Raw genomic sequence first — 23554 nt, 5'->3', positions numbered from 1 at the left:
TGCATGCTGCAGATACTTTTCAATACTCAGGGCATGCTCTCTTCACAGAAATAACCGACAGACGACTTATTAAACTTTTATTTTGAAGTTCATGTTTAAAGGGACAGACACATAGCTGGAACAGAGAGTCAAGTGCATAACATGAGTCCTTAAATATAAAAACATAAGTTATTTTTAATTCTTCTTGTAAAATCTCATAACGTTGGTACCAACATTTTGGTCAAAGTTTTAAAAAAGAAGAATTATATTTAACAGTTTTAGGTATTAAAATGTATTAAACATCAGATTAAATTATTAAAAAAAGGATTGAATTCTTTCAAACATGTTAACTAGACACACCAAGAACAAATGTTGTGATGTGATCAATAACAAAACATTTGACTTTAACAATGATCTTCTATCAGACCAAAGTCTGGATCACCTCTTCATAGTTCGGTCCAGGTAAAATCTGAATGTCGCCATAAGGATTGCCCTGCTCGACACAAATCTTCCTGGTCGATAAAGTCTCTACAGAGAAGAGACACATGTTAAGATGAGACATGAAGAAAAACAGACGATCACATAAACAACAAAACAGGAAAATAGTAATTCAATGTTTCATCTAAAAGGTAACAGAACTTAAACATTAAATATAAAATCTCTCCAACCTCCAAAGACACAAACATAGCACTTCATATTTCAGTTAAAAATGTTTGAGTTATTCTTACTCTAAATACAATTATTTGTGCTTGAATTATTGAACATAAATTTTTTAACTGGTCTTAATAGTTCCTCATTTGTCAACCATCTCATTTCTGCAGCTCCCACTAATGACAGATTAGATTTTCAGAGATCTGACTCTCTACTCTTGAAAATAGTGGAATAAAGACTACATATTGATTAAAGAGCTTTCTACTAGTGTTGATGCTGTCACATTAACACAGTTTCAACATGACTGATGGGAGGAGGATTCATTGATAACTGAAACCGATGCCTCACCCAGCAGCTTCTGAAAAATGTTGCTGACAGTTCGGCGGTCGGCCTCTCGTGGGAGAAGAGAGTGAAAAAGCACAGGTGACGATTGTTGCTCTGTCAACTCCGGCAGCAGCCTGCACACACACACACACACACACACACACACACACACACACACACACACACACACACACACACACACACACACACACACACACACACACACACACACACACACACACACACACACACACACACACACACACACACACACACACACACACACACAAGCATGTAGGTTTTAGCTCCAATCCCAGACCAACTGAAAAGACTTAAAGTAACAAACTTCTCTGTTAAAGTGTTGCGTTCGTTACCAAGGAGACTCTGCTGCAGCTCTTTGCAGCGTTTCATCAGGCACCTCTGGGATGTCCTTCAATGCAGATACTGACCTAGAGACAGGGGTCCTGACAACACACAGATGTGTATATGAGCATGATGGCGAACACACACTTCATACAACTTTCTGTGTGTGTGTGTGTGTGTGTGTGTGTGTGTGTGTGTGTGTGTTACATACTCTTCTCTCTCTGATGTGAGCATGGGGGAGATCTCCCGAGACATTTCCCTTAGATCAGAGCCCTCCAGTGGCAGGGAACCATGAGCTGAAAACACACACACACACACACACACACACACACACACACACACACACACACACACACACACACACACACACACATTTCAGGTCTTTGGCTCATATTCATTCTCTGAAGGCTTGCCCTAACCCTTAACCATAAGTGATACATGCCTAACCCCGACCTTTGACCCGGCTGAATGCAACTGCAGTGGAAACACATTGACACCGACTTACCTCCACCAGCTGGTTTAAATTGAATACAGTGAATACAGTGTCATGTTTACTTTTACAAAGTTTACCTGAAATGTCAAACATCTCTTCCTCTGCCACATCTCTGGGGACCTGCATTCACACACAAAGTCATTTTTTTCTTAAAGGCTTTTCAGATCTGACGCACAAATAAACACACACACACACTCCCACACCTCCTTGGGGCTGAGCTCAAGTATCTCCTCTATTTGGGCCGCCTCCTCCATCTCTCGCTGTCGTTCCTTCTCAGAGTCGGTGGACTCGGGCCCTTGCTCTCCGACCTGCAGGTCCGGGCCTGAGACAGGTCTGATAATCGCTGCTCGTCTCCATAGAAACAGCACCTCTTCAGGCAAGACTGCAGGGAATAATCTTTGTGGTTTATTTTGAACAAGGTAACTTGAGTAATGTCATATAAAACTAGCAGCACTGTTGGGGAAGAAAAACAAGCTCACCTTAAAACACAAATAACCCCACTGAGAGAGAATGAGCAGCTTTTTTCACATTTTACAGGAAATATGCCGAACTGTTTGACTACATAATATGTTTTAAGTGCAACACAGAAAAAGGGAAACTCCTCATGGTTTATGAAAAACAGTGCTGTAATTTTTAAGGTTATATTATACAATGACCTGTGTTTTTGTGAAGATTATTTGGTGGATTACTGATGTTTATTGTAACGATGGTGATGCTGTATGTCATTGTCTAAACAAAGAGTGAAAAGAGTGAAGTGATGTAATACGGCTGCCTCAGTCCAAGCCAAACATTTACCCGCAGCTTGAAATCTGTTGTAATGCACTAATTATTAAGTGTTTGTTAGAAGCTAGCATTGAGCTTGCACACGGCATACTCCTGGCATAGAGTAACGGCCAGTATCTCAGCCATTTGTTCACGGTAATTAAATGAATTAATCACCATAAATCTGACAACATTTCAGTGTTTATATTTAGACACTCTGATGGCTTGGCTACACAGATGGCAACGTCAGTCTGTTGGTTGAATTTCTGCGCCCGTCTTGACTGAAATGCCTCAACAAACTACTGCATGTGTTACATCAAAAAATTAGTATAGGTACCCCCCCCCCCCTCAAGATGAACCGGGATAGCCAATGCCTTTGCCTGTCATCCAGTGACCTCATCAGGTCTTAAACATAAACATAAAGACTAAAGGCATTTCAGAAGGGCTGCTGGACTACGTGATGAATGCTTGTAGTAAAATGTTTAACAAGCTTAACTAACAGGGTAAACATGATGTGTGCTAAACAGAAGGGAGACTTGTCACAGTTAGCATTTAGCTCTGAAGAATAGAATGACTCATAGCAATGTCAGTATGAAAGATGATGCTGACATGCTGAGGTCAAATATCTCACAGTGTGATGCTAAACGGTGTCATAAAGTATTTTGACTGGTCATGCTTGACCCTATCTGTACTGCGGTAACTCATGCAGAGCTTTGCCTTTTGTCATGTCCTACTGGTGTGTTTTTACATCATGTTACATCGATTCACATGGCTCTTTGTCTTTGTTTTTCATTTGTTCCTAAGGACTCTTCATGTTATTGTTTTGTTTTGTGCTCTGTTCTGTTCTGTGCTTTTGGAAATATACTGCTGCATCAGACCCAACGGGACCCTGATCTAAAGAACTTAACTTTGCATTCATTCACTCTAATTACATGAACTATTTATGGAGATTATATTAGCATGTGTCCTACTTCAAGGTTACACACACTTTAAGGGAGTTAGTGGCGTTTTTTATTCACACCTTTGTTTCATACCAAAGCTCTACCATGTCTAAACAATATTACTCTTTTTTTCCGGATAACATTTATCACAAAACTAATACTAAACTCATAAGAGAGGCAATAACTCTTTGCTAAGTTGTTTGTTACTTCAGTGATCAACTCTCAGACAGAGGTTATAGTGTGTGTGTGTGCGTGTGTGCGTGTGTGTGTGTGTGCGTGTGTGTGTGTGTGTGTGTGTGTGTGTGCGTGTGTGTGTGCGCGTGTGTGCGTGTGTGTGTCACTGACAGTTGCAGGGATTGTTGAACAGCTCAGCAGCAGGGAGAAGCCTTTGAGGAGAGGGAAGTGGGAGGTTTAGTTTTCTGGTCTCAGTTTGAGGGTTGTCGATCTGCTGCTGCAGCACCGCCTGCGGGATCTGCGTCTCCGGGTCAAAGAAGATCAGCTGCCTCTTCCTCTTCTTCTTCACCTCGGCAGGAGGAACATCCTGTGTGTGTGTGTATGTGTGAGGAAATATACCAGAACTTTTCTCCAACTGTACTCTCAGTACCAATTCATAACAAGGAACCAACCTGGCAATAAATGTTCTTAACTCATTCTCATGAAGTACTCGTACTTATTACAACCCATAAACCGGGAAAAGAGGTACCATATTTCTGTCTCTTCAAGAAAAACAACACAAGCCTGCACCTCTAACTCCAGAGTTGGTCTCTCACGTCCCCTTGCTGCAGGCTGAGGGGAAGGGAGAGGGGGCGCCGACACGGGGGTGAGCTGGTCTGTGGGGGGTCCAGGCATCTCTGCAGACTCTTCATCAGGCAGCAACATGGCTTCTTCACCAGAGAGAGTAGCAGTGGGCTGTAATCTGATAATGATAGAGACATAGTCAGTGTGTGCTCGTGTTCGTCTGTTTCTGCTTTTATTTCCACATGAATCTGAATCATTTACTCAAGAGTGGACGCTGTGGGCTCCTTTGCTCCCTCTCTCTCCAGGTCTGCGTCTCTTCCACCTTCTTCCAGTCCCCTCTCTCGGTCTCCTGGTGCTACTTCCTCTCTTGGTATCTCTAACTCTCCTGTTAAAATACAGAGGAGATATTCTAATTCCTTCCCATCCCAAAACCCCCAAACTGACACCTTTGTTTTAGAGGAAAAATAGCTCCTATTTTTTGACTCAAACCTTCTGGAAAATGGTCTGTTTGGGCCAAGAGGACGTCCATAGTATATGGCTGCTGATCGAGGAGCTCCACGCCCTCAAACTTCATACAAAAAGGAGAAAGAGAGGAGGAAATGATTGAAATTCAGGAACTATAGAGCATATGATCTAAAATGTGTATAGATGTCTTCTGACGGCTGTACCTCTGCGATGGGAATAGCGACCGGCTCCATCTCTCTCAGAGTGATGGTTTCTGGAGATGCAGTTATGCCTAATGAGAAAAATCATGACTTTTAAAAAAAGAAAAACACATTACTTTAGAGAATTGACAAACCAGCAGGAGTATACAGATAATCAAGCTGCAATTAGAGTGCTCTCTTCTGTAGAGTGCATTCAGCTTCACAACACTTCCTGACACTGCAGCATCAGCCTCTGCTAATTAAGAGGATGTTGTTGAAGGCATTCGGCTCTGACCTGACCTTCAGTATCTCTCTGTGGCTCTGCATAACTGCCTGGATCTGCTCTATAAGAACTATGTCTCCCTAAGACCTGTATCAACAAACCGTACATACAGAATCCAACATACTGTTCATAATTGAACACATTTTACATCTTTCTATAAAGATGAGTTTTAATTAAAGCTGAACAGCAAATAATTGTCTTATTCTAGTTGTGCATTACTCATCAAGTATCAAATATTTACAATATTTTTACACTATTGTTCATTGGTTGGATGGATGGATGGATGGCAGACATTTTTGTAATAAATCACTAATTTACCAACAAACACAACTGCTTTTTACGTTTTAAAATCAGATTTATAACATTTTGGGAGTGCTTAAGAATAATAGTCAAGAGCTCACATTTAGCACATTGTCTTATTGTACTTCACAAAAGTCATCTGAACCATTAAACAAAATGTCTTCATGCATTATAACGGACTGGGAACACAGACTGCATAAAACACTGGCATGGCCTCAGTGTTGTCACCCTTGGTTACTGAAGCCCATCAATTTTCCACATTAGATTAATTTTTCCATGCAGGATGTTGCAGCTTAACTGGTACACATTGAATTCTAAATCTATTGAACAAAATCCCTTCCTTTTAATCACAGTGAAGTCCAGCAGTGAATTGAACACAACTGAGGCAGAAAACGTAATCCAATGATGGGACTAACCATTTTGTGTTTTGTTTGTATGCTTTGTATGTACAAAATGTGATTTCCTGAATGAGATCCTGGTGGCCCATCCCATCCCACTGCCAGACTTACATTCCAAAAATAACGATGTGTTCAGCACTCAAGCGCCTTCTAATCAGGGAGATGCAAATCAGGGGATAAGGTATCACTCTGCCTGCTTGTCAGTCAAGGCAGTTGGGGTTTACAGTAAATCAGTATTTCAGGAAATTTGATTGGGTTTTTTTTTCTTTGTATAAGTGTGTATGACTACATGTGTGTTGGACCCCAGGAAGAATAGCCAATATGCTGGTGCTAATGGGGATCCTATTAAAGAAAACCATACATGTACTTGCACAAGTTATAGAATTAAAGACTACAGAGAGACAGTAGAAGCAATTGTTCTGTTTTGGTTGAGCTTTAGGAAAATATGGAGGTAAGTTGGGAATTCCATAGACATACAATTTTACAAGGTTTAAGAGACCGCTTGGATTATAAGTATTTATTTATTTGATTCAAGCAACAACTGCAGGACATTCTCCTTTGTAACTTGCCTTTAAATAGTATGTGTGATTAAAGAGAAACCATGAAACAACCAAAGAGATGACAACATCCCTAAAAGAATAGCTTCTCATGGTATGTTCAATTTCTCTTTGTCTTTTTAAACCATCATATTTTAATGGCATCATAGTATTGTGTTATCAGTTCAGGATACATTTGATCCTTTATTCAATTATAACTCAATTTCATTTCATTTTGTGTTTGTACCTTTAAGCAGTTGTGAGAGACATTGATTGCATTCATTCATTTACCAGGCAGTTAATCAATCATCATTTTTTTTCGCTTCTGCATTACATTCAGTTTCCTTCTGCAATAATCCAACACCCTGAAGAGATGAGCATTATATGTTTATGAAGAACATTCAGTCATACCGTTGTCTAGAGCTGCGGCAACAGAAGGACTGGTCTGTTCAGGATGCTCCGGAGAGGTTTCTCTCAGAAAGTCCTTTCCCATCTTAGAGACACAGAATTATTGAGATGATTTAAAGATGTCCCCCAATGACTGCTATGCATTACATTTCACCCAAAATGTGTGTATTTTGGTACCTCTATCAGAGTAGTAGGACTGGGCATTGAATCATGCATAGACATCACTCCAAACAAAGGGTCTGGAGCTCCTTCTGCCTCTTCCAGGAGAGTCAGGGCATCTGGGAAGTCCAGAGCAAGTCTGAGAGGAAACAGGAGTTTTAATGGGTTTGTAAGTGGAGGACGATTTTGGTCACGTTGAGCACCTAGTCTCACCTGCTGTGTTCATCCATATCAATTTTCTGGGAAGTCCTCTGTTTCACCAGCTGGCCCACGACTGACTGAAGTTCCTCTGGAAAGAAGATGGGGCCAACATCAATAACCAGAGCCCATCCCTCCATCATTTATTATGATCATTATCATTTTTACCAAGGAAAATGACACACTGTCGGTGGAATACGAGGATGATGCCATACTGCAGCTGGGAGGAGAGGTAGAGGGAGAAGCGAGGTCGAGGCAGATCTGGCAGAGGTGGTGGTACCCGCTCCAGCACGTAGTTCACGATGTCATCGCTGTTTGGGATATTTTATCATAACTGAACAAATCCAAACTCAGTCCAGTGACATGACAGTGACAAAGTACACTTCTTACCAGGTCACTTTGACGTTGACTTTCAGGAAGTCACGACGAGTAACTCTGATGCCTTTTGTAGCAACCAGCCTGAAAAGTAGACGAGAAAGGATACAATGTGACCTTTTTCTCATCAGGGCAAAAAGCGATATTGGGTCATTTTGGGGGCATTGTTCAACATTGATGTATTTGCTGACATGTTCTGTCATTACTGTAGCTTTTTTCAAGTTCCCTGATTTATATGAATACATTTAGAATCTGACTCCACATCGAAGTTCTTTATTAACAGCCTACGTTTAGTGTTTTATGGCTAAACTGAAGAAATAATCAGAAAAAAACGTTTTGACGGCTAAAATCTGTGTTTTTTTTTTTAAACACATTTCTTGGGTAAACTTGAATCAGCTGATGGGTTTACATTTGAAATGTGCAAACAGTTGTATTTTTTTTCAGTCCTGTATAATTACACTGTTATAAACGACCAACAGGGTACCACATACTCAGCCAATTATGTACTCAGATGCTAGTCAGTTGCAGGTGTCAGTAATACATGAAAATAAATAAATAATGGCGGATTTTTATTTTTTTATTTTAAACTTTTGTCAATCTGCTCTTACAACATGCTCTTACTTAAAGCCAAGGCTATATAGATTTTTTTTTTAAAGTAAAAACGATACTCTATTCCTTCAAGTGTCCTTTAACAGCCAAATAATCTTAAAAGAAAAATACGATTCCCCCCCCCCATTGAGACTTATTTGACCTTTGAACTTCAAAGCATGTTGTCTTTTGAAAAACAAGCTTCAAAGGCTCAAACTCGGTGTTTTTATTTTAATTTCTTCAGCTGCACCTGCACTCATCTTTTCTTTTTTTTCTGAAGCACTGTGAAGGTTACTCACCCAAAGTGTGTGGCAGCTTCAAAATCTAACATTAGGCTACAACACATTCATAAGATTAGTTATTAATTAAACAATTAAAGCATATAACTGATATGGTGGAGATCTGAAATTGTGTTTTAAATGAATAAAATGGTTACAACAGCGAAAAATACATTTCCTAAAAACACAGACACAAAAAAAAAACCTCCCTTACAGATCAATGGAAATATGATTTACTTCAGTCAGCAAACATATTAAGTATCAATGTTTCAGACAAACTTCTTACGTTCTTACCAATTTATAAAAAAACCCCAGTTTACTTTGTAGTCACTTCATCTACATCATTATGTTACTCAATGTACATGTAGCAGGTAAAACTTATGAACACTTCCGTAAAATGTGGATTTCATTTTTAATTTCAAGCGTCGTAGCCTTAAACTATGGTACAATTGTTTCATGGCAACATAACAGATAAGGCTACATCTTCAACATTTTCCTCTATTTTAAAATCGATTAAAAAAAACAGTGAACGGACTTTTAACTCACCAGATTGTAGAAAAACATCCCGAGTGACGCTTTAAAACTGTGGGGTAGTAAAACATTATTGCGAAAATGTGAGAAAAGTCTCGGAATGAGCCCTTAAGGATAGAAAAATTACAGCAGCATCAGAGAGGATTTTTTTTTGTCTTTGAGAAATCCTTGGATGCTTGTCGGTTTATTAATCTTTCTCTGGGACAAGCTGATTGGCTAATCCGCCAGAGGACAACTTCAAATACAGAGATGTTTCTGATCAAATGCTATAAAGAAATGAAACATACTGTAGCCAATTTGAAAACACTGATTTGCAGTGTCTTATTAATAAGAGTAACAACTAGGTTTAAGTCACACAGAAACATCTGGTTGGAAGAGTAAATGCATGTGAAGCACTAAGTAATTGAGAAATACTGTTTATATTGTACAGCTACATTAGTGAGAGTAACCTCTGTCCCAACATGTGCTATTTGACTCTTCAGTGCTCTTTTATATATTAACCTTTATAATCAACCCATTATAATAACAACAGCTCAAAACTCGATCTTATAACAGATTTCTTATATTCTGTGTTAGTGCAACAAAAGTGCAGATGCAGGAGCTTTGGTTCCATCAAGAAAAAAAAAACTTTTATTCAGAAACTGGTCATGGATAAAATGAGACAATCAGGAAAAATATGTTCATATAAAATAAAGGCAAAAAAACAGCTGAAATATAATAAAAATGATAACAGTTGTTCAACTTATAAAAACAGTGTTGAAGGGCTCCTCGAAGTCTTCTTAAAGATGCACAAGAGGGAGTGACGTCCATGACGGATGAAGATCACAGCAGTCTTCCTCTGCACTCGGTTGATCCACAGCAGCAGAGCAGCACCTTCCCCTCCACACTGCCCACCTCGTAGTTGTAGTCCCAGGTCAGCTCTGTGCCGGCTCGGATCCGCCTTAACAAGGACAGATTTTTTAAAAGTTATTTTATTGGAACTTTTTGCCTTCATTAGATAAGACAGCTGAAGAGAGACAGGACATGTCGGGAGGAGAGAGTAGAGGATGACATGCAGCAAAGGGCAGAGGTCGGATTTGAACCCACGATGGAGGTGACGAGGACTGTAGCATCAGTACATGGGGTGGGCAGCTAGACTATCTGGCGTCCCTTAAAAGCTTTTAAAAATATATATATTTAAAATTGCACCTGGAGTCTTGTTTTTCTGGCCACCTGATAATTGCATTTCCATTCCCCACCCAGTCCTTCTAATGTTTGGCTCTAATCAGTTTCAACCAACACTTAAGAAGATATCTGTCCTTTTAGCTTTTAAATCTTCCACTCCACTAGTAACTACCTGTGTTTTATTTTAGGTCAAGAGTAGTTTTTTTTAGAATATACTATATAAGAGCATTACAAAGTGAAGGTAACACCAAAGTTTAAATTGAATAGTGAGTTTAAACTCCCTCTCAAGCTCTGTAGAAATAAGAGGTGAGCTGTAGATTCTAATTTTCAGAAAGTCATTTAACACGTTGTCAAAAAAATATCAATTACATAATTTAAGTTTCTAAAATATGTAATTTCAAACAAATTACTGCTTGAAAAACATACTCCCACATTTAGTTTGCGGCCTATTCAAGCTATAAAGTCTTGCATAATTCTTCTGATGCTCCAAAAGTTTGATGAAACGTAAAAGGAAATTGAAGTAAATTTTACACAAACTTGTTTCAAAACTCACTTGCTGGCAAAGAACGCCACCCAGGGAAAGCGCAGGTCATGTGTGTCCACGAACACATTCTGGACAAAAAGGTTAGGACTACAACTGTGCTGTAATACAGAGAGCAGACAGAGAAGACAATATTAAATATAACCACAAAAGGAGCAGACTGTTGGTGGTTACACTCTTTGATGCTTTAAATGACACTCACATTGAGGTAACGGCCGAGATTTCCTTCCAGCTTGGCATCGATGATGTAGCAGGACTCTTCACCGTCAAAGAACAGACGGGTGTTCCTGTGAGCATTTTCAGTTCCTCCTCCCGTCTGTCCCTGCTGTCCTTTTTTTCCTCCCTGACCCCCCTGCCCTCCACCACCTCCGGGTGGACCCGTTTTCACCATCATCCCGTGGCTGCCCTTCAGGGCGATGCCTCGGGTAGATTTCACTGCGACCTGCTTCTTAGTCACGCCTAAGAAAGAGCAGCGGGGAGAGAAGAAACGGTCAAAATCACGTGATCATAATCAATGTGGTGTAGAATTAATTGATTTGACTCTTTTCCTTTTTCCTCACCAGGGGTGACTTTCTCCTTCTCTTTGTTGTCGTCAGATCCAGAGCTGATGGTCTGAACATCATCACTGTCAGAGAGTGTCATCACATCCTGCTTCTTTCCTGTTTCTGACTTCACTTGACTGCAAGGAACACAAAATTCATCTTAACAACACTCTATCTATGTCTTTAAAGAGTTCAAATGTCATTCATAAAAATGTTGAATCATTGAAACAGCCCATAAATGTATCACACCTTTTGCTGTCTCCAGATTCCTGAAAGAAACAACAAAAAAAGCAGCGTTATCGATCACAATGCAAGAAAATTAAGAGATGCAAGTTTAAAGTTCTTGGAAATGTTATTTAAACTTTATGTCCTCTGTACTCACCTTCTTTATCCCCTGACTGGTAAGCCATGAAGCCACTTTACTTTTCCCCATCTCCTCTGGCATGGGTGGAGGTTTATCATCATCAGGCCCTTTGACTGAAGCACTCAATCCATCTTTACTGTCTTGACTCCCTGAGGCAGGAAGGGGAGAGGTGTGTGAACAGAGGTAAGATAAATCTAACAAACCTCCCTCTGGACTCACAAAATCAATGCAGGAGAAACAGTGAAGATATTCCCAGTTATAAGAGAAATCTCTTTAGAAATAAACTCTAATTCACCTTCAAGTCTGAGACTTCACCTGCAGCCCGGGGTACACTGTATGATTGTTTAAAATTAGAGGTGGAGAGTCAGCTCACACGGTGCGACTAAATTGTTTATAATGCAAAGCTCGCGTTTTATGGAATCACAATATACGACCTCATTGTAGGGCATGACCTGAGAGCAGACACTGTGCACCTTACACCAGTAAAAAAAGCTCTCTCTCTCTCTCTGTCACACACTTAGCATCACCCCTAAACACAAGCTAACTGGCAGCTAAATTAAATATTCTCTGTCCGCTTGAGGTCTGCAGATGTTTCTGCTTGTGTTTTTTTTTTTTCATGAAAGGAGGGGGAATATGAATAAGATTAAACAGGCATGCCTGATGTTTCCATGGTGATTTCAGAAGCTGCGTGTCAGTCTGTGCAGGTGAAATCACGAAAAAGAGTCCCAGAGTGGGCTTGTGGCTCTGCCCACACTGTGTGAGTGTCTGCAGCTGTACGATTAACGCCAGGAGATCGGCCTGAAGTTCGACTCAACTTAAATATGTTTTGTTCGACTGAGAAATCGGGTCTAAATCAGCCTGAATTCACACAGTGTACGCCTGGCTTTGACACTGGTTTTTTAGGGTCGCAGGGTGTTGTTTAAATGAATACTGATGATCCTTTTAATCTGAAACGTTAAATTAACAGGCAAATGCCAATTAATTTCCAAGACATACAGATGTATGTATGTTACGATAATCAACATTTAACAAAGATATAAACTTCTGAGTCATACAGTAGATGGACTATAAATTAGCTGGCATTAGAGGCAGTAGGCAGTTTAGCATAAACAAAAGGGAAAGGGTCAAATAGCTAGCCAAGCTTTATCCAAAGGTTTCTGTTAACATTCAACTCTCAAGCTCACTATTTAGCACATAATATCACATCACTTATAATGTGTTTAAAAAGGCTTGGTTAAGAATCAAACCTAACTTTCAAATAAACATATTTATCTGTTGGATTAAAACGGTGTCATCATCTTCCTCCAGCTCACCTTCCTTGTTGCCTTTGACCTGCCCCCGTGTGGTGTAACTTCTCCACACAGAGCTGGAGCTGAAGTAGCTTTCCTTCACAAACGTGTCATCTGAACTGTCACTTTCATCCTCGCTCTTTGAATCCTTGTCGTCGTCATCGTTACTGTCCCCCGATGAGCTTGGGCTTCGAGCTGCGGCAGAAAGAAAAAGAAGAGGAAAAAAAAGAGTGAAGAAAAAGTGGACATTGATGAGCTATGCTTAGTGGAACAAACACTTCCAAGACTTCAAACCAGATGTGTAAAAGACCAACAAGATCCTTCATGGTTGGGCTGGGACTCACTTTTTTTGGACGGTCGGCCCACGGGGTTATTAGATACTAAAGCAGATGGTTGTATTTTGATTCTGGATACATCCACACCGCTCCCCTCGCTGTCCGAGCAGTGAGCCTCGCTCTCGTAGCCCTCCTTGAAATTCTCCACACTCTCAATGTGGTCTAAATTAGCAAAATACTCGTCACCCATCTCTAGGCCTTCTTTGTCGGCAAAGTCGTCCGTTAAAATTTTACCTGGAGAAACGGGAGATAAAGGGTGAGAGGGCAAAATGATTGTCTGCATGACTGCTGATTCTCCATCCCCTCTGCCCTTAAAGAAACTGAAGAAATCTGTTATAGGTCTGCCCCTCTTCCTCACCAGCATAAATACAGACGAAAGAGCCCTTGGCCACGTCGTCCAGACATCGGATGCCCCAGCCCTTGTTCTGGGTCTTAAAGAGCTGGAGACGCACCTGCAGGCCGTGCTGCACTAGTCGATTAGTACACATCTCAGCACAGCATTTACACCTCTTATTACACTCATAAATCCTGAGAGAGGGAACAAAATCAGAGAGAAGGATGGATTACTGTTAGACGAGACAATAATTATAATGAACTTCTTATGAGGTTGGAGGTGCTTTGGTGCGTGTTTCATGTCTGACCCTGTGGGGAGACACTCCTCTAATCGTTTGTGTAAAAATCCAGCGCTTGTGTTGATCTGGGCCCCTGGTGTACAGCCTGTGGCCTGCAGGGTCAGCTGGTGGCACGAGCATTTGGATCTTTAATAAAGACATAAAGACGTGTTCAGATCATCAACAGTGGAAGAATTTTAAAGAACGGTGGTTCAGAGTTGAGAAGCATCACTGACTTGTCTCGACAGCCGTCAGTACATTCACAGCCGACCAGGAAGTCTGCACTGGTGTTGATATAAACTCCGTCTTCAGGAATGCGCTCTTTACCTTAAGGAGAGAGAAAAGAAAAATCTATAAGTCTCTCTATAATGACTTATTCCCCTGGGATTTCTGAACACAGTCAGGGCAACAACATGCCGCTGCATGGAGAGGTGATCTTTTCTTTTTTTTGGTACATGTTTCACAACACCTGCATGTGGAACAGGGGACTAAATACTTTCCAAAATAGCTCTCAGTAAAGTAAAAAACATATTAAAAAAACCATGTAAAATACTACAACAATCTACCAGTCACTGGTTGCTGACCATGGTATTATTGTGCTTGATTGGCAAGCCAACTCACCTGACCTGAACCCCATAGAGAATCAATGGGGCTGTCAAGAGGAAGATGAGAGACACCAGACCTAACAATACAGACGAGCTGAAGGCTGCTATCAAAGCAACATAACACCTCAGCAGTGCCACAGGCTGACTGCCTCCATGCCACACCACATCGATTCAGTAATTCATGCAAAAGGAGCCCCGACCGAGTACCGAGTATATGAACATACTTTTCAGAAGGGTTGATATATCTGTATTATAAATCTTATGTAATAGTCTAATATTTTGAGATCCTGGATTTTTTTTTTTTTTTTTTTTAATTGTAATGAGCTGTAAGCCAAAATCATCAAAATAAAAACAAAATCAGTCTTATTTGGGCTTAATTAGTCTAATATTTCCCTTTATGTCATAAATCTAGGATATATAAAAGTGCCAATAAACAGATTTGGATGAATCTGTGAAGCTCCCCTCTATGACTCTGTGAATGCCTTTTCTGACACATTGATCTTCTTAGACGACATATGATATTTATTCCCCTGTTCCTGGCACAAGGTCAAGTTAATCTCTCCTTTGTTCTGATCCTAAAACAAGCCTTACTGTAAGCTACATTAGGAGGCGGGGTGGTATCGATCTCATTGACGCAGGAGAGGGGGATATCTTCCTTTCCGCCTGTGATGTCGGGGATGTAGTAGAATGGCCTCTGAGGCTGGAAGGGCCGGTCCACCAGCACATAGGGGTCGAGACAGAACATCTCCAGGAATATAAAGTCACAGCGGGTCTGGAAGAGGTACTGCTGGATCTCTAACATGTTCCGAAGACAAAGACCACAAGGGGCCTTGTAGATCACATGGAAGGACATCTGAGGGATGGACACAAAGAGACGTTCAGTTCAGTTCATGTTGAAATAATAAAAGCAAAACATGTCAAAAAATGAATGGTTAGAGAGGCACTCTGTACCTTGCGGTTGACTTTGCGTCGCCCTGTCATACGTCTGAAATCGTACAGTAAAGGTGTGAGGAGCGGGTTCTTTCCGCGGTGCAGGTCTGGTTTCACAGGGCGGACTCTGTTCAGACACGCAGGCTGGCAAGTGTGCGTCAGGTAGAAGATGCGGTCTGTCGGGGCTCGGTACGCAGGTTGATGTGGGATGGTCGCCACAGCGTGGGTGACAGGAGGAGGGGCTCCAGCCAGAGTGGGCAACTGTCTCTGATACGGTTGTGCAAAAGTTAGTGTAGTAGTATTTTGAGTATTCAGTATTCTCACTCTGTGGAAGGACAAAACAAGAGACAAAGAGAAAAAAATAACTAAGATGATATCCCTTTCAACAGACCTTTTATCCTGTGTCAACTTATTAGACAGAAAGAATCAGGTGGACTCACCCAGTGAAGTTGCTGGGACTGGAGGAAAGAGACTGCATGACTTTGGAGGCATGAGTGCCTCCAACTCCTGGGACAAACGGAGAAGTGCTCTTCTTTGCCATCTGATGCTTGTTGCTTGAGGACAGCGAGGAGAAAAGATCAGTCATTAACACTCAGATTTTACATTCATAGCCGTATAGATAATGTTGTTTCTGTGACATTACTACATGTGTAATGTTTAGTTGAAGTTGAAACATGACTATGCTTTTCCCCTCAATATTGTTGTGTCAGCTTGTTTTCTTTTTGCAAGAACTGTCAATGTATTTATTAGGCCAATTCCAAATGAACACCAATGTTGCTTAGTGTTAATTCAATATGTGCTGAAATGAAGTGTCTGCGTAGACATTTGCTTTAGATGCTCCACAGAGTGGCAATATGTCTCCTTAACAGACAAGTAACAGCTTATTGTACTGCTCCCAGGTGTCTGAAAGCATCGATTAGTTCCTTTAAAACAGTCACTCTGTAGCAGCGTTTTTCTGCCATCTCTGGATCAAAATGTGAGTCTCGGCTCCTACTGTAACACAAAACAGTGACGTCACAATGTCCCTAAGATACATTTCATTATCCCAGAAACAAGGTGAGGAGTTGCACCATGGCAGGTCGGCAAAAAAAACCCTTAAGCAGAGTGAACTACTTTCTCTAAATCAAAAACTGAATTTCCTTTCAATGGAGCAGGCAGCAAAAAATAATTTCAGTGTCCCATATTAGTGCATTGAAGTGGCCATCTCAGTATTCCTATTAAATTTTGGTATGACTTTGCTTGGATAATTTGTTTGCATTCTAAAGAGGGCTCCAACAAAAGAAAAAAAAATCGACCAAGCTTCAGTTTTTCTGTGTGTAGTTAAACATCACAGATAAATGCCTTTAGAAAATGTTGGAGCTAGATGATCAGAAGGTATCACTTACTCAACACGGGGAGGTTGTGGGGGCTGTGGGGGCTGTGTGGGCTGTGGGGGCTGTGTGGGCTGTGGGGGCTGTAGGGGCTGTAGGGGCTGTGGGGGCTGTAGGGGCTGTAGGGGCTGTAGGGGCTGTAGGGGCTGCAGTGGCTGCGGAGGCTGAGGGGTGTGTTGGATCTGTGGCTGCTGGGGCTGCTGGGGCTGCTGGGGCTGAGGCCGGGATGGAGGTTGTGGTGTCAGTGAAGACTGGCTGGGTGAGGGCTGTGGTGATTTCACAGGAGAGGCTCCGACATGTCCGTCGCTGGTGTACTGAACTACTGGACCCTTACTCCTTAACGCCCCTAAAAATCAGAACAGACAGAAAGACATTAAGTGACTTCAAGATGTCGCAATACAAATTGCATGTGGTGATTCATTGTGTGAGTGTTTGTGTATACACAGTAATACGTGTGTGTGTGTGTGTTACCCATGTTAGGTCGTGACCTCTGCTGTCCTGCCAGCTTCTTCTCCTGCGTGTTGGCAGAGGTCATCTTCAGGTTGAACATTGGCTCCAACCTGGTGGAGCCTCTGTAGATCCACTCGCTCCTCTTATCATCCTGAACAACACAAAACATTCACTCAACATCAACTGTTTCACTGATAAGTACACTACCATCCAAACTGATGTTGTCACTGGCTATAAACATAACCCCTCCCTGCCTTTTACAGCAAAGTGTTTGATTCTTAGTTGTCTCCATCCGCATACCAAAAAGAGGATCTTGACCAAGCTTCCATCCACCTCCTCCACTTTGCTCTTCCACCACGTTCCCTCCCACTCTGTCTTGATGATCTGTCCAACCTTTAGGAGCACCATAGGCCTGCTGGGATATGCAGTGATGTACTCCTCAATGAAGTCTCGACATGATGCATCCTCAATGTCCTCCCAGGTACGCTTCACTGTAAAAACAAGGCAAAAAAAATCTCCCTTACAGCGACAATTTTTTTTACTCAAGAAGTCACCAGAAACCTTCTGCCAGCTTTAACAAACCTCAACATATTTAAAAGCTAGACAAATTACAGATTTCTCCAGGCTTCAAAGAAAAAAAGACTAAATAGAGAAACGGGCGCTTACATGGTCGGCAAACAGGGAAAAGGTCAGGAAGATTAACATATGAAGCGTAGCCATCATCAAAGAAGATCAGAAATCTGAAACACAAAGCAGATGTTATTATCTAGAGCAGTGTTTCTCAACCGGTGGGTCGGGACCCAAAAGTGGGTCGCGGCTCCATTTTCAGTGGGCCGCTAATCTGTGTCTGGAAAAAATATTGTGTCAAAAAAAGTCTACGAAGCGCTTTCCAACATGTTTGTTTTATTTTGTTTCTTTGTTCTGTCACGTGTCGTACTGTCTGAAGTCCAAACTGCACTATTTCACATTAAACAAATCTGATTGGTTGAAAAATATCTGAAATTCGGGTCACAATTTTCCATGAAGGAGCTGGTGGTGGGTCCTGAGTCTAGACCCATGGAGAACCACTGATCCAGAGGTTACATCCTGTGATTTATGTAAAGGGTCTTCTAATGGAACATTTTGTAAGCCAGCGACAACTAACATTTTATTTTTAGGTGTAAAAATTATTCATGTTTCAGATTTAAGTCTGATAAAGTATTTGTGCCCACCTCATCTTGTTCTTTGTGTTGGGCATCTCTGCCACTATGCCAGCATAGAGCCACACCAGGTTGCCGTCCTTGTACTTGGCGACTACACGAGCCCCGACGAACAGACTCTCCAGGATGGGGTTGTAGTCGAATGCCACGTGATTTCCTGACAGCAGACTCTTTCCTTTATCAAACTTCACTTTATACTTGAAAACACCGTTTCCTGAATTTGGGCAGATTAGAAACATTCAAGCAAAGACTTCATACATGAGGAAACAAAGAGGTGTTGAGTGATTAATATCATTTTTAAAGTTCTCCTAAAGTATGATGAAATGTTCTGGTTACACACCGACAGGGTTGATGGCAACAAGGGCGCCTCTGTGCCAGGTCTTGGTGCGCTTCTTTCCCAGAATGATCATCCCGACTCTGAGCTCTTCCTCTTTGATGTTTGGGTTCGGCTGGGTCATGGAATGAGACGAAAGCTGGGACACAAACACTGCTGGAGCTGAACTATGTATACCTGGAGGGAATGAGAGTCACATACACAGTAAGTACTTTACATTAAATACTTTGCCACAGGTGTAACACATGCATGACCGAGTATGTGGTCTCACTTGTCAGGGATGTAGACTGCATTGGAGATCGAATCAATGGAACACCAGGCTTGTTGACTATTTGGGTCAACTTCTTCACCTGCTGCACTGTTTTCTGTAGAGCTGCAGAGGTGTCTTTTACCTGAAGAAATCCATATAAGAGGCAAATACTGAGAAAAGTTTCCCCTCATAGATGTTTGCTATCAAACCAACAATAATGTTTCCTTGTGAGCATTTCTGTAAACCTTTGTCAAACACCTGCTGCATGGCCATTATCAAAAGTGAGCAAAACCTTTAACATTTTATTTTTCTTACTCAGTTTTGGGGAAAACTCATCAATAGTGCTTCATAAGGCAGGACAGCTGAATACAGAACAAAGGCATTTTCTAAGAACAGACCATGATTAAATCACACAGGAGAGAGAGGACATGTGTGAGTGCTGTCCTAATGCACACTAACTTACATGGTACTAACTGTATTTTAGGACATAAGAGGTCATTGTCTTTTGCTGCCCGTAATGATATATAGGCACCTTCTTTGATTTTTCTACACTTAAGTTTCAATTCAGTTTATATGTACATAGCTCTTATAAAAACACTTTTATACAAAATACACATTCATTGAACTTTAAAATGAGAGGGCACTAAAAATGTTTCCTTTGGTATAATTCAATTCATTTTATCCTTAATGAAAAATGCCCTCTTGGGATAAAAGCTGCTCGGATGGCACAAACTGTACTTTTATTTTCATGTATTGTAAGTTATCTGAAGGAATCACAGTTTTAGATGATGTCCAGTATGTGTAAGACAGTGCGTGTAGACAAACTCTTAGATTGAGACTTCTTTCATCCTTTGTACAAAATTAAAATGTTACAGCAGCTGCCATAACAGTCAAGATACAACATAATACACTGGAATATTTAGGTACCAAAAACATGACATAAAAAACACTAAAATAATTTTTGTGCTGTCTTTGTTGGTGCATAAATGTTCTTTGTCGGTGGACTATCTTTTTTTTTTATTAATTCAAACTCAAAAAGCCATCTCTTTAAACTCCCCTCAGACCTGCTCACATCAATCATTCAACAAATAAAGTTTAAATCCATAATAATGTAATAAAGCCATTTACTGTTCTCACCGATGGATCTTTGCTCGGAGTGAGCGTCTTCTTAGGAGGAACCACTGAACGTGACAAAGAGAGGTGAAGCAGGTATTAAAAAAACTGAATGTTTACATGTCATTGAAGGAGTAAATGGTTATGGATCTCACAAGAGAGCGACTTACGGCAGCCGACTGCGATGACATCATCATCGTCGTCATCGTCTATCTCGATGACCTCGGAGGACAACAGGCCACCTCCACCTCCCTCGTCCTCTGAGCTGCTCTCACGGTACACCAGGCCGTTCTTCTGGTATGTTTCCTTCACCAGTTTCTCACACTCCAACACCGACCTGAGAAGAGACGGGAGAGAAATGTCAGACACAATCACTTGTATCACTGCAAAGCAGGATGTGCATCCCTCATTATATGACTTATTCCAATAAATTAAAATCCCTTCATCAATGTATACATTCTGTGTTTCTACTACCTCACTGTCACATCTGTCACAGTTGGCATCAAATTTCTGGTTTCCTTGCTCAAAGTTCCCATGGAAATAAAAAAGAGATTTTCAGGCTCTAAAATGGGCAAAAGACAGCTCTTCTTTTGGCGGTTCCTCTGAGTTAATGTAATCTGTGTCTGAAGAGAAAACCCTCAGAAGATTTACTATTAATGTTTTTTAAAGAGTGTTACCATCACTGTCATCCTAAACTGACAGCATCCAATTAAGAAGTGAATTCCCCACAACACAGCTCAGTCACACATTGGGCCTAAACCATGGAACTTTGTAAATCTAATTGCTTCTGCAGAAAGTGTGAAAATAATCAGACTTCCTATTGTCAAACATGAAGACAATGTTTGGTGGAGAAATAAAAATGATCAATAAAAACTGAAAATCAGCTAAATACTTAAATCAATTTCTATTGTAAGACGTAAAGATGCCATACGGTGTTATCACTGGTACTCGTCTCGTGTTTGTTAGTAAAAATATGAGATGGTTTGAGTTTTAGGCAGAAATTAATTAAAATTGGTTAGAGAAGTATTTATCCAGAACTTGACATCCAATTAAAATACAACTTAATCGCTAAGAAAGATCTAGAATTCTGGAGGATGTGTTCACATTTTGCATGACAGCGTTTGGCAACACCTCAATGTTTTCACTTAGGTTTAAGCATCATGGTCTCTAACATCATCCAAATGGTGTAGAAAACAATTGTACCAACAACAAAAAAGTTGCATACCGGCATAAAAATACTGTTTATTGACTTCTTAAAAAAAGACAATAGAATACCACAAATAAAATAAAACAGCATTTGGGGAAAGATCTTACTGGTTGGCATCTTTGAGAAGCATCTCTGTCTTGGCCTCCTCTTCCTCTTTCTGCTCCACCCATTCTTTGAGTTCCGTCAGCTGAGCCTTTTTCTTCTGCACGATCTCGCTCTTCTCCACAGTTTCTTCAATCCACTTCTTCAGCTCGTCCAGAGAAATGCCCAGCTCCTCCTCCAGATTGGAGTCCCAGCCGTCCACCTCCATTCTGAGGAGCGAACAGCAGAGAAGGATTGTAAACATGATCACGATATATCCACATGTTTCTTCTCTGTCTCACTCTGATTTACTTTTTTCTGACAGTTTACAGCTACTTGTAGAGAGACTTGATTTTCTGATTTTGTTGTAGCTACCAGGAAGTCAGTTTGCAGTTTATAATTAAGCCTAACAGAATAAAACACAGCTATTGATGTGATAAGCTTATAGTTACCATATCCAATTACAGACATTAGTATAATAGAATCAATATTGATTTTTATTGACGCGTACATTTACACATACAAGAAATAAGACTTTGTTTTTTGATGCAAAAAAAAAAAGAATAGCAAGAAAAAGAGCAAAAACAGTAAAAAGCTATTTTAAATAAAGCAATGCTTCTGCTGACATGAAGCTTATATAGAATAAAATACAAACATGTGACAGAACACTAGATGTGCAAAAGTTGCAATGGATTAGCTGTATAGTTGTGCAGGTATGTGCATCATTAAATGAGCAAATAACTTTAAGTATACATTTCCACACACACAGAGAGTTTGTTTTAGTTTGGTAAGGAGACTGTTTGATGATTCACGCAGACTTTTTTTTAAAAACAGTACAAAGCATGAATAATGGATTGCATCCTTACTGTTTTTAAGGACGCATTAGTTCTGCAAATAAAAAAACCCTGATCATGTGTTCAATCTGTCTTTTTAACGTGCTGATCGTGGATGTCTGCAGTGAAGGTCATCAATGCGTCTCATACCAAAGTACTGAAGCTGGTCTGCAAGTTAAAAAAGTAAACAAACAAAGTATACTCGTCTAATATGTTGATGTTTACTTTTGTTTTGCAAGCACACTGACAACCGAGGCTGATGATAACTACTTTGACCCAAACCAGATCAACATTTAGTTAGTACTAATGGGGCACATTGCTACCATGCTCTAAAATAACAACTAAAGATGATCAGTCTAAATGTTGTTTTAAAAGCTATTAAAGTGTAAGAGTCAGTAAGTATGCTACTGGTTAGCAAAACAAAGGAGCATTTAAACCCCCAAATCCTGTTTAATTACCTGCAAAACTTGAGTCTCGGTGAAAAGAGTAACTACAGCCATAACCCATTAATACCTGCATTAATACTGTAGTTGCACACATGCTGGGTAAACATGAGGATATAGAACAACAACACTCAACGACAGAGCATGTTAGCCTCTTGGCCTAGCATTAGCATCGACGATTTATCATCTTCTGAGAGATGCGATGTGCGTATCTGCCAAACAATCAGCATGGTGTCCTCTGGGGCTGCTGCCAAACATACTTCAAGCGCCAAGCATTTATTTAACAGCAGCATTAAACACTCACCCGTCGCTGCTTTCCATCCTGCCTGCCTGCTTTAAAAAAAAAAAAATAGCTAGCTAGCTGTTGCTACCGGCTGGCTAGCAACAAAAAGTAGCTTCTGTTTTGTCTCTCAGGGCATCCGACAAGGGCGGTGTTGTTGAACGACTTTGGGGTTGTGTGAGAGATGAAAGGGCCGCTCATTCGGGCTACCCAGGTACATAAAACGTGCGCGAACGAAAAACGATGCTGACAAGACCGCCCAATTTTTTTTCATCACGTTTTATTTTGAAAGAAGTGTAAAAACAACCTTCATCATCCCCGCCTACATATTTATCACGATGTCATTTATACATTTTTACGTTTATCAAGCTTTGATTTGATTTGATCTGATGTATACTTGTTTAATGTTTCGTTAAAGAACAACAGTACCCTGAAGTGAGATTTATTAATTTAAACGATATCATGAAAATAAGACAACCCTGAAATGTGAAAAAGTGGTATGATAAACTGGTATTTATAGATTATTGTATTCAATTTTCAGGACACATTTCTGATAAAGAAATCATTGATCACCTTGTGCTTATCCCTATGTAGAATTATTCATTGTTAATGATGAGTAAATCTAATAGTACATTTTAAAATATTTGACTGACTCCAGCCATGA

The 23554-nt window shown here is 40.5% G+C and overlaps 2 protein-coding genes across 3 annotated transcripts; both read right to left on the bottom strand.

The window, feature by feature from the left end:
• Window positions 1-42: 42 nt before the first annotated feature.
• LOC109986455 (meiotic recombination protein REC8 homolog) lies at window positions 43-9405 on the bottom strand. Its single transcript, XM_065957877.1, has 18 exons — window positions 8965-9405; window positions 7568-7636; window positions 7346-7488; window positions 7193-7268; window positions 6998-7118; window positions 6854-6905; window positions 5196-5234; window positions 4920-4987; window positions 4741-4819; window positions 4513-4636; window positions 4258-4429; window positions 3859-4054; window positions 1986-2192; window positions 1888-1935; window positions 1529-1613; window positions 1329-1418; window positions 979-1088; window positions 43-507 (listed from the first exon to the last, which is right to left on the bottom strand). Exons 1-18 carry the CDS (start codon window positions 9018-9020, stop codon window positions 401-403), a joined length of 1842 nt encoding a protein of 613 aa, XP_065813949.1. The 5' UTR covers window positions 9021-9405; the 3' UTR covers window positions 43-400.
• Window positions 9406-9551: 146 nt separating this feature from the next.
• LOC109986488 (histone-lysine N-methyltransferase SETDB1-B-like) lies at window positions 9552-23033 on the bottom strand. 2 transcript variants are annotated; one of them, XM_065957889.1, is made up of 25 exons: window positions 22915-23033; window positions 21361-21564; window positions 20217-20383; window positions 20062-20114; window positions 18955-19075; window positions 18690-18860; window positions 18362-18563; window positions 17817-17890; window positions 17451-17641; window positions 17172-17301; window positions 16716-17046; window positions 15771-15884; window positions 15352-15655; window positions 14992-15253; window positions 14032-14122; window positions 13826-13942; window positions 13543-13712; window positions 13194-13418; window positions 12874-13044; window positions 11579-11709; window positions 11446-11465; window positions 11215-11333; window positions 10857-11113; window positions 10667-10755; window positions 9552-9889 (listed from the first exon to the last, which is right to left on the bottom strand). In XM_065957889.1, the coding sequence occupies exons 1-25, from the start codon at window positions 22929-22931 to the stop codon at window positions 9772-9774; spliced, it is 3849 nt and encodes a 1282-aa protein (XP_065813961.1). In that variant the 5' UTR covers window positions 22932-23033; the 3' UTR covers window positions 9552-9771. The 2 variants fall into 2 exon arrangements, with proteins under 2 accessions (XP_065813961.1, XP_065813962.1); XM_065957890.1 differs by having other exon boundaries at window positions 20071-20114.
• Window positions 23034-23554: the final 521 nt, after the last annotated feature.

This window comes from Labrus bergylta, chromosome 8 (assembly GCF_963930695.1).
Source record: "Labrus bergylta chromosome 8, fLabBer1.1, whole genome shotgun sequence".
Classification (NCBI taxonomy): Eukaryota; Metazoa; Chordata; class Actinopteri; order Labriformes; family Labridae; genus Labrus; species Labrus bergylta.
Note: the sequence above shows the minus strand (reverse complement) of the source record. Positions and strands in the feature narration are given on the sequence as shown.

Coding starts and splice junctions, on each gene's coding strand:
- LOC109986455 (XM_065957877.1), bottom strand. CDS start 9,020: ATGTTTTACTACCCCACAGTTTTAAAGCGTCACTCGGGATGTTTTTCT. Junction 7,637..8,964: donor GGATGTTTTTCTACAATCTG/GTGAGTTAAAAG, acceptor TCTACTTTTCAG/GCTGGTTGCTACAAAAGGCA. Junction 4,637..4,740: donor AACAGACCATTTTCCAGAAG/GTTTGAGTCAAA, acceptor GTATTTTAACAG/GAGAGTTAGAGATACCAAGA.
- LOC109986488 (XM_065957889.1), bottom strand. Junction 17,891..18,361: donor AACACAAAGAACAAGATGAG/GTGGGCACAAAT, acceptor TTTGTGTTTCAG/ATTTCTGATCTTCTTTGATG. Junction 17,642..17,816: donor TTTCCCTGTTTGCCGACCAT/GTAAGCGCCCGT, acceptor TTGTTTTTACAG/TGAAGCGTACCTGGGAGGAC.